General features: G+C 51.2%; 1 protein-coding gene across 1 annotated transcript in view; it reads right to left on the bottom strand.

Annotated features, from left to right (window-relative positions):
- Positions 1–37: 37 nt before the first annotated feature.
- The window catches only part of GALNT6 (polypeptide N-acetylgalactosaminyltransferase 6), a 39311-nt gene continuing 28433 nt past the window's right edge, over positions 38–10915 (bottom strand). Inside the window, exons 9-14 of the mRNA XM_045868252.3 lie at positions 9559–9759; positions 8889–9020; positions 8184–8285; positions 6368–6520; positions 2933–5373; positions 38–88 (exon numbers count right to left, since the gene is read on the bottom strand). Of these exons, the coding sequence (XP_045724208.1) occupies positions 5260–5373; positions 6368–6520; positions 8184–8285; positions 8889–9020; positions 9559–9759 (702 nt within the window). The 3' untranslated portion in view covers positions 38–88; positions 2933–5259. The remainder of the gene's footprint in view (positions 89–2932; positions 5374–6367; positions 6521–8183; positions 8286–8888; positions 9021–9558; positions 9760–10915) is intronic.

Raw genomic sequence — 10915 nt, 5'->3', positions numbered from 1 at the left:
GACCACTGCCCCCTTGCCATGAACCAAGCCCTCTTTATATTCCTCTTATCAGCGGCTTTGCTGACCTTCTTGCCACCAGCTGGCAGGGCTGCCGATGGAAGGCGGGGAAAATCCCAGGTGACATGGAAATACAAATGAAAAGATTGATTTGCAAGTAAACTAATTTGTTGTTCAAAGACAGAACAAGGTTGGGTTAGGGCTGAATTAATCATCTGCCTTCAGTTGAAAAGCAGCCAATAAGCTCTTTTTCAGAAATCAGAGTGGGGACCAAACGGGCCTGGCCCTCAGGGGGCTCCCCTCCTGGTCTGTCACTGCCTTTCTGTCCTCTGTGGCATTCGAAGTGCAGAGATCCATTCTGTGCGTGCAGAGGTGGAGGCAAGGGGGAGGTGTGGAGGAGGGAAGAGTGCTTAGCAAAAAGAAGAGCCAGCAAGCTCCCCCTGCCCAAGCAGGGAAGTGGGACATGCCCCCAGGACGCAGACAGAGGTGTAAATGCAGGGAGCCAAAGCAGAGTAGATACAGTGGAGAGCATTCTGGTGGAGGAAGGTACTAAGAAACGGGTTTGGGGAGACTCAGATGGAGAGTGCCCAGAGAAGGAGAATGTGAGGCAGGTTAGAAGGGGGCGCTCCCAGGATAGGGAGATAGTCTGAGGGTTGTGAGCATGGAGGGCAGAGGGAGCAGGTGAGGAACAGGCCTGTCCTGCAGAAGAGGAAAGGCCCTGCCCATCAAAGTCAGGAGGGAGGAAGGAAGGAGGTGCAGGGTGCCCTGTGGTGGGCAGAGGATTTTGGGTTGGGAGGCTCCAGAGGGAGGACCTTTATTAGTGGAGCTGTGGTTTAGGCAGAGAGAAGCCAGGAAGCCTGGAGGGAGGCAGGAAAGTCACCTGGTTCACCTGGGGGTCTTTGTGGCCTAGATGCTTTCCAGAATTGAAGTTTCTTTCCTTCTTTCTCCTTTCCTTTTCCTTTTCCTTCCTTCCTTCCTTCAAATGATTTTATTTATTTATTTTAGAGAGAGAGAAAGAACATGAGCAGGGGGAGGGGCAGAGGAAGAGAGAGAGAGAGAGAGAGAATCTCAAGCAGACTCTGGCTGAGCTCAGAGCCTGACATGAGACTTGATGTTACGACCCTGAGATCATGACCTGAGCCGAAATCAGGAGTCAGACGCTTAACCGACTGAGCCACCCAGGCGCCCCTAGAATTCAAGTTTCGTGCCTGCAGGTGCAGGAGAAGCCTGGAAAAGGCTGTTGGAAGTTCTGTACTTTCCGTCACTGAGGTGTTCAGGGCAAACACATTATGGTGCTAAGGTCACCTGGAGGGTCCCCTTTCCCATCCCACCCCTGGCATTCTAACAGAAGTAAGTGGGGAAGAGGCCTGGGCTTGGCTGGGGAACCAGGGCCTCTTGGGTCATCCTCCCCCCAACTCCCTGTTTGTTCTGGAGTTAAGGAGACAGATCTCGCCCCAGGACAAGGAGCCCAAGAGGAGGCTTTAGGGCCACCTAAAGGTTACCCCTCCACATCACATACTCCAAAGTGAGCCTCTAAGGGCAGGGCCAATGTCCCATCCACCTCTGCACCCTTGGCCTAGCTCAGAGGAGCCCAATCTGTATTTGCATAAATACCAGCCTCATCTCCCCTGCTGGGCTGACTCTTCTATTCTCACTCTTAGGGTTAGACGTAGACAGTGGTTTGGGTTTACATTTTGAAGCATTGCGTGTCTTCTGATTCAGCAATTCTAAATCTAGGAATGCATCCTTTTGAAATAAACACAGGCACAAAAATAAATGTCCGAGGATGTGGGTTATGCAGTTTGTCACCAAGTTGCCGCAAAACTTGGGAAAAACCCAAGTATTCATCAGCAGGGAAAGGCTAAAGAAACTGGGTTTAACCATATTATGGACTACTCTCCAGCTTTTAAAAAGAATGAGTTAGACTTAAATGAACTGATAGGAAAAGATGTCCTTGAGATATTAAATGAAGACATCAAATCGCAGATGATATGGTCCTGGGTATGTGTCTATTTGTATATTCACAGAAAAAGGGGATGGAAGCGTTTCTACACAGAAGTTATTACTTCTAGAGAATGAATCAATAGGTATGGAGGCATTGCGAGGATCGATTTCACTTTTTAAATTCATATTGTTCTGTATTGTTTGGCTTCTCTACAGCATTACTTTTGTAATTAAAAATAAGAATATCTTCTGGGACATTAGCTATTTTGGGCAAGGGCGCCAATCCTCTTCAGGTGGGAAGTAGATCCCTAGGAGGGACCAGCCATTCAATGCCAAGGTGAGAGGCTTCTGGAGCCAGGAGATAGTAGCAAAGGGGTAGTGTCATGGTTTTAAGCAAGATGTAGGCAAGGTTTTAAGGTTTTAGGTTAACTCTGAGAATGGTCAGAGGGGTGAATTTTAAGCAATAGTGTAGATATTGGGTTAGGGTGAGACCAACCTCAGCTAAGGGGAGGCCATGAAGCCTTATACCACCCCATCCGTGCCCTCTCCCTCTTCTTGACCACCTACCTTCCCTAGTCTTCCCTTCACCCCCAAATCTGGGCCTACTCTCTAGGTGTGGTATGTGGTTTCCTCTCTTCTGCTGCACCTCTTGCTCCCTGTGAGTCACTCTTAGCTGACTGCCCCCAGGAGACGTTGTGCTGTTTTTGTGTAGGGGTGAGGAAACTTGGCACCACAACAGGGCACCGTGGTTGGGCATATATCCGAAGATCGGGCTGGAGAGCTGTTGAGTGATGCCATAGAGAGTAGGAGGGATGTCGGGATAAGTGGCAAACAATCAACACCCGATAAACATTTGGATGTTTAGTGCAACCAAGAATAGGGCTAGGACTGGAGTTAGGAACTACGGCTCCCTCTGGTTTACCCACATTAGCGTGGCCTTCAAAGCCTTCTCAGCTGGGCCCCAACCCACTGTTCTACAGGCTTGACTTACCCAGTGGGCACAGCAGGCCCAGTGCCTAGGGCCCCACAGTTTTAGTCTCTTGAAAAATCAGAAGAAATATAATGAATACCATCAGCCAATATTCATCTTTATACCAATGTGGTTGTAAAACATAATTTAAGAAATTTTTCGTGAAGACAAAAGGACCTAGGTCCCATGAAAGTCATAATGTGGCCCCAGCCCTCCAGCTTCTGCATCCACTGCTCCTTCGCCCCGGTGTTCCCTTGGCTTCTCAGAACCACTTGTAGCTTTGTTCTCTGTGACTTTTCTCACTCTAGATCGGTGCTTCTGTGAGATTGCCCCTCAGGACTCATCCTTGAGGCCGAAGGTCAAATGTTACCATCTTTGTGAGGCCTTCCCCGATTTCCCTAGATGGAAGGAATCGTTCTTTCCCCGTCACCTAGCACAGCTCTGAACACCTCCAGGCTTGTCCTGACTTGCTTCCATCTGCTTCCCCAGCGAGAGTGAGTTCCATGGGGCAAGAGTCTCATCCTACATCTCCTCATGTCTACATGGGCTTGACACACAGTATGTGGGCTAGATCGGGGGCCAGAGGATGTCTAGGGACAAGAGACAATGATGTGACAGAGCTTTTCAGATGCGTGGGGCTCTCCACAGCCCGAATCAACGGATTTGCCAACGGATCAGCTAAGGGACAATGTGGGGGTAGGAGGAACCAAAGGCAAGTCTCCTTTACCAAAGCCATAAGACCTTTATTTTCATTGGGATCTCAAGTCCAATTCTCTTTCCAGCAAAGAATTTTTCCTTTCCCCACCCCTGGCCATATCCTGGCCACTCTCTCCTCTCCCTCTGGCTGGGCTACCTCGGAATGTGTCCCCTACAGGGTCCTGAAAGCTCTCAAGGAATTTAGGAGACCTCCTGCAGTGTGGAGTTGGGCCCGGAGAGATGGCTGTGGTCCCAGGGCGCCCTCATGTGGTGATGTCCTAGATGACAGCCTGCTACCAAAAGTCAGAAGCCCTTCTGGAAGGAATGTGACTCCTCTAGGCAGCTGGGCTCTCTCTTTCAGGCAAAGTGGCCAGGCGTGGTGAGGTCCAACTTGCTTGGAGAAGAGCTGACACGCATGTCAGGCCTGCTCCACACGGGGACTCCATGCGGGTACAGCAGACGAGGCCATTTCTGCAGTCATGCTCCATTCTCCACAAGGTCCCCGCTTCCTCAGACTGCCCTGGGCTCTTGATAGTCTTATCTGGGTTCTGGTCTCAGGTTGCCAATACCTTGCCGTGTGGTGTTGGACAAATTAGTCATCTGGCCTCAGGTTCACAATACGAAAACGATAGGGTTGGGCTGAAAGAACAGTTTCGAATGGTGGTCACAGACCTTTAGAAGTTCAAGGGCTGTTGGGCATTGTCCTCACCTGCCCTCAACTTCGCCCACTGCCAGTCGGCTTTTCATCTACGTTATATATGGGGCATTGGAAAAAGGCTTCTGGGACTGAGACCTGAGACTCACTGGCTGCATGAGCTTGCTTTCAGCACTGACATCCCAGGATCCCCAACTGTGGTCTCCCTCATGGCTACCTGGCTCCGCTGTTCCAGGCGCTATGGAGGCCAGCCAGCCAGAAGTGATCAGCACGGAGGGAAGAGAGAATGTGAAGGCTGATGGTGAGGTGTCTAGTGTTCTTGTGGTGTGGTGGAAGGAGCTCTGGCTCAGCATTCGAAATCAAGTCTGTCTTGGCTCCCGCCATCCACTAACTGTGGGACTACAGACAAGCCCCTTTCTCTCTCTGCCTCTGCTTTCTTATCTGTAAAATGGGCCTGGTGGTTCCCGGCCTTTCTCACAGGGTTACTGTGCAGACGAAAGAAGATAAAGGATTTCTGTTGGGGTGCTTTCTATAAACTAATTGGCTCTAGAAACTTCGGGCAATATTACCAGGGAGACTCTTGCAGACCTCTAGTCTCTCTGTTCGAAGGTACTACTTCACTAGTTCTGTGGGTGCTCCACACGACCAGGGACTCAGGACGTGGCTGCACAAGGACTTTTCTTGAATTCAGCATTGCTGCCTTGGGCCCTACCCAGGCTGCCTTCTCTGCTTGGAAGTCTGTTTCAAGGACAGGAGGCAAGCTCTAGGCCAAGTATCATATGTTCCAACGGTCTCTTTCACCAGCATGGGGGAAGGAAAATGGGCTCTGTGTTGCAAAAGTAGGAAGATCCTGCTTTGATATCCACTGGGTTTAGAAATCCATCTTTAAGGCCTACAGAGAAGCTGATAATCAGGTTCTCAAATATCAGGTTCCCCAAAATCCTATTTCCTGAGAGACTTGGTTCCCCATGGGAACTCCCATGGGGGTGATCGAGGCTTAGTTGAAGAGCCAGTGCTGGTGGGGATCACTGGGATTGCAGGGGGCCATGGCTGGCTTTTTGTCCTCAGACGTCAGGCAGGTACCAGATCCTGAGTTCCTGATTAGCTGGTCCTAAAAGATGACACGGTAAAAGGTCAACCTGGGCTTCAGATCTCTAACGGTGCTACTAGGGGGCATGAGATGGGGAACAGTAAGTAGAAAGCAAAGGCAATACAACAAGGCACAAAGAGGACACTTCTAAATTTCTTTCTTTGGATGCCAAATATCCTGATAGGATGCATTCCTGAGTTTCCACCTGGGTCCACTGTCAATTTCCCACTTCTGCCTTTAGCCTGAGCAGCTAGAATAGAGGAAGGCAGGACCATGGGGCTAATGCTTTCAGGGACCCCTCCTCTGGATGGCCAGACGCAAAGGCCCCTGAGGCACACTCTCACTTTCTGCCTTAGATCATATTTACACTCTTCCCTTCCTTATGGCCCCGATCTTCCTTGAAGACTGGGGTAGGGCGGGGTGTGGAGGCCCATGGGTAGTGCTAGTTTGGGTCCAGTATTAGAGAAGTTACATTCTATATCCTGAGGCAGTGTGGTGTACTAGAAAGAACCCAGGCTTTTAAGTCAGAATGATCGAGGTCTGAATCCCAGGTCTGCCATTTACTAGTGATGGGGCTTGGGCCAGTCACAAACTTGCTGAACTTTAGCTAGCTCATCTCTACCCATGGGGGCACTCCCTCCTTGGGAAGAGCCTCTGAAAGATTAACCACACTCAGTGTACATGAGTATGAGATTTGCATCTGGCACACACAGGGCAGGCAGGAACCATGGGTGAATCTTCACTTTCATCTACTTGGGTTCAGCCTGAAAATACTTGAGCCATGTCGGCGATGGCCGTGGACCATAACTCCCAACCTCAACTTTGTATCAGCCGGAGCCAGACCTCACCAGACATCACTTACGCCCCGAGAACCCTGCCCGGGACCAAGCCCACTTTCTCCATACTTTCTACATTGTCTTCATCTGCCACATGGCCAAAGATGCAGAAAAGGAGGAGGAGGGGGCGGCTGTGGCCGTAGGTTCTTGATTCTGAGCTCTCTGGGCAGTTCACTCACCTGGGTCAATTCCCATTCCTCATCCTTGGGGACTTGGCTGTTTTTGCCAGTGAAGTGACAGTTCCTCAGGCCCACAGTGTCAGCACTGGCGTGTAGACACAGCTGCTTTGCGATGTTGTGGCGAAGGTCCCTCTGGGTCGTGTACTCAAAGTACTAGAAGGCGAGGCAAGAGGAGGTGGAGAGTTTGCCCCCTGCCTTCCAGAGCCAACTGCCCTAAGATTCCAGCCAGAGTTGACCTTCTGGGGGAGCAAGTGACGGGGCGCCAAGACCTCAGTAAGTCATGTGCTACCTTTAGGATTCTTACTGTATCTAGGTTTTACTGGAATAATGGTTACTTAATACGTATTTTTTTTTTATTTTTTAAAAAGATTTACTTATTTGACACAGAGGGAGAGAGTGCACAAGCAGGGCGAGCGGCAGAAGCAGGCTCCCCGCTGAGCAGGGACCCCCCCCACCCCCCACCCCCCGCCACAGGGCTCGATCCCAGGACCCCGGGATCATGACCTGAGCCAAAGGCAGACGCTTAACTGACTGAGCCCCCCAGGCGCCCCAGTATTTTTTCTTGAAAATCATTCAAAATTTAACTTAGCTTCATTCTATGCATTATCTGTGAAATCATGTGCTTGATATGCTAGTTTGTTTAAAACAAAAAATGTTCACCAATGTACCGCCTAAAATCATCGTGTGGGCCAGTGGCATAGGACATGGCTTGATAATGACTTTGTCTTGATCGCACAGGTTGGCAGCCTGTTCAGTGTCCCCCGCCACTCCTTTCCTTGCTTCAGCTCTGTGTCAAGTGCCTCTTCCTTACCAAACGCTGGGCATTCAGGGCAGGCTGAGGGACTGGGGTCAGGGAGGTCACTAGTTAGTCCTCAGGGAAGAGCTGGGGCACCGTAAAGCATGGGACACATTCCCAGCATGCCAGGTAACTGTGACATGTCAGTAGATGGTTGTTTTGGGGTCACTGCTGGTGACAGAGTCAGCGCGGTGGCTTCTGGGCAGGGGAAGCGGTGAAGCTGGGTGTGGGTGAGAGCAAGTGCTCAAAAAGTTTCCAAAGTTATTCTAAAACCTCATTCGGCAGGGGACGCCTGGGTGGCTCAGTCGGTTAAGTGGCTGCCTTTGGCCCGGGTCATGATCCCAGGGTCCTGGGATCGAGTCCCACATCGGGCTCCTTGCTCAGTAGGGAGCCTGCTTCTCTCTCTCTCTCTCTCCCTCTGCTTGTGCTCTCTCTGTCAGATAAATAAAATCTTAAAAAAAAAACCCAAAACAACAAACCTCATTCGGCAGCTGGCCCCCTCCAGGAAGCCCTCCTGATTAACGGTCACCTCCTCCTGCCCCCTCCCTAGCCCCTGCCACTGATGCCCAGTGCCCCCCAGATGTGCCTACTTCACACCAGACCTTGTCTGTCTGTGCCATGTATTCTCCCTCAGACTGGGAGCTTTCTGAGGGCAGGGGCGCTATCTCTTCCTCTCCCTTGATCTCCTGACCCTAGTCCTCAGGAAAGGACGTTTTTTTTTTTTAAGATTTTTAAAATTTATTTAGAGAGAGAGAGAGAGAGAGAGAGTGCGAGCAGGGGGAGGGGCAGAGGGAGAGAGAGAATCCCAAGCAGACTCCCTGCAGAGCCCGATGCGGGGCTCAATCCCATGGCCCTGAGATCACGACCTGAGCCGAAACCAAGAGTTGGACGCTTAAGCAACTGAACCGCCCAGGCGCCCTGGGAAAGGACTATACTGAGTGGAGAAAGAGGCTGTGAAGAGAGGAGTTGTTCCAGAAGCAGACTTCTCTGGGGCCTGACCAGTATGGGGGGGCTGCGTACCTGGTTGCCACCCAGGCCATGGCAGGTGTACATGATGAGGGGCTTCCCCCCGTGGTTGTTCTCACCCACATCCAGACACTGATTGATGCCGAGGTTCCGGATCTGCAGAATGGTGAGCAGAGAGGGGAAGCAGGATGACACAGTTAGGAATGGTGTGGTTTGTGGTGTGGGGCTCAATTGGGACAAATCTGCATGGCTGGATTTCTCCTCTGCTCATTAACCCAGATGCCTGGACATAACAACAGAGTGAGGTGCTGAGCCCAGAGGCTGGGCACAAGCAGGCTGGGGAACCTCCCAGGCTGCCAGGTCTCTGGGAAAAGCCCTCAGCACACAGGAATTTCCTCATGAGCAATGATTCTCCAAGTGTGATCCCCAGACCGTTGGCCTCACCTGAGGACTTGTTAGAAATGCAAATTCTCAGGCCCCGTTCCATTCCGACTGAATCAGCAATCTGTGTTTTAACATGCCTTCCAGGTGATTCTGATGCAGGTGAATGAGAACCACTGCTTATGGACTGTTTCCCCCTTACAAGGTTTTGGTTATCTCTAGAAGCCCCACAGTGGCCTTTCAGTCCTCCTTTGGATAAAGGAGTGGAGAGAGTAAAAATCGACTCTTGTTTGCCATCCCTGGGTGGGGTAAGCGGTTCTGAACTCCTCTGGGGGGTTCTTGTGATGACGGGGGGGCAAGCTGGCTTGTGAGACTTACAGCTCCATAGAAGGTGGGCTTCAGGTCGGGAACAAACATCTCTGGGTAGATGTTGTTCAGGAACCAGGAAAAGTTGCGACAGTGTAGTTGTTCCTTCAGCTTCAGTCGTTCCGAAATGTCCCCGAAGGATTTCTGTCAACCAAGCCAGCCCCCAAAAGGTCAGTCCCAACGGCCTTAACCTGTTTGTACGGTTGAAGTAGCCCAGAGTTTCTGGGGCCACTTTCTCCAAGAATGGGTCTTCTGCTCAGAACCTGTTGGGGCTACTGGCTTAGCCCCACATTTAACCGCCCTCCTACCCCTGCTTTGGCTTTGGGACCCCCACCCACAGCCTCCTCCCTCCTGCATCCCCTGTGATTTCCCTGTCAGTTTTCTCCCAGACCTCAATTCTGAGCCTCTCAGAGCAAAGCCCTCTAAGAGGTTCTTCAAGTCCATTCTCCCTCCCCTCCTAAAACATGCCAGGACTCCCCAGGCGGGGACAACAAAAGCTCCTCTCCTCATCACTAGCCTTCAAACTCTGACCTCCCTGGGCTCCAGCTCACAGGGTCTGGGGGGTAAAGGGAGGCACCAGGGGGTAGAGATGGGCGGGCCTCTACCATTAAGCCCTTGACTAGGGTATGGGATGCTGCCCTTCTCTTCACCAAAAGCCCTCCCGAGTGCCATTTCCTCTCACCTCTTGGGCCATCTTCGCTGCCTGCATATTTCTCCGATAGAAAATCTCCTTGTAGCCATCCATCCAGACCTCAGCCAGGCGCACTTGGTTGCGAGCAATGACACTGATGCCCTTGGGGAAGGTGTGAGGGCTCTTGGTACGGAACACGTGGCCTACCACAGAGCAGGGGATGATCTCCAGCTGGCCCCCACACTGCCACACCTGCCACAAGAGGACAAAGATAGGGCCTTCAGGGGGGTCGTGGGTCACTGTCATCCCCACCCCTCCTGCCCTAGCAGCTCTGTTCTAGTCCCAGGGCGCTAGGGTCCCAGGTCTAAGAACATAGGGAAATGCTGCTCTCTCTTCTAGAAAAAAGGATATGGACCAGGATTCTTCCTAGGCCATGACTATGCAATCCCTAGCTCTATGATGTTAGTTCAACTCAGATTTACGCAAATGTAGATTTGCAGGGTCCTGAGGGTTGTCAGGGCCCACTTTAGGGAAAAGACGGTTGGCTAACTTTGTGTCTGTTTACCTACACTGAGCTCCAGTCACTTGGCTTGTTGACCTGGAAATGTGATTTTATCAACTCACCCAGGTGTTACTGGGAACTCAAGCTCCCTCAAATCAAGATACACTTGTGATCCAATTGGAGCATTGGTGCATCCATTATAGCAAGAATAGTCAATTTCCAGGTGGGCTGGGGTAGTCACCTGAACCTTTAGCACATTAGCTTCCCAGGAGAGAGACTGAACGGAGGTCAGAGGCTCATGGATGAGCCTAGAATCAGAACCCTGGGAGTTACGGGGACTGACCTGGTGACCCTTCTCTGTGCTAGTGGGCTGGTTTAAGACATCCCTCCCACCCGGGTCCTCTCTTTTTTAGGTTTTATATTAGTAGATGTTGTTCTTCATTTTAGTAGAGTAGCAACAGAAATACACAATCATAGTCGTAGTAACAGAGGCATCACATTCATATGTGCCAGGCCCTGTGAGAGGTGACTTCATACACGAGCTCATCCGCTTGCTAATGACCTCTCCCCTTAGTGTGGGGATTTGTGCGGACTTCCTGGAGAGGAAATTCTTTCTTCCTAACCTAATCCCGATCTGCCTGATTCCCGGAATCCCTCCGAGTTGTGCAGTCCACCAGAGTTTGGGCCACCATCTTCAGTGATGCAGGGCTTGCTGAGCAGAGGGTAGGAAAACTTCAAAGGCCACCAGGGCCTCTGTCCTCTAGCCTGCAAGGGGAAACCCAGCTTTTCCTGAGAAAGGACAGTGACTGCCAACTGACCTGCTCCACCTTCACCCTAACACTCTTCCCACAGACCTCACGAAACACGTCACCAGGCCCCAGATGTCTGGTTCCTTTACCACTAAAA

Source organism: Mirounga angustirostris, unplaced genomic scaffold (genome assembly GCF_029215605.1).
Source record: "Mirounga angustirostris isolate CCGP_5_RB_7025 unplaced genomic scaffold, mMirAng1.0.hap1 SCAF_5, whole genome shotgun sequence".
NCBI classification, from domain to species: Eukaryota; Metazoa; Chordata; class Mammalia; order Carnivora; family Phocidae; genus Mirounga; species Mirounga angustirostris.
This window is presented reverse-complemented; position numbering and strand designations above follow the sequence as displayed.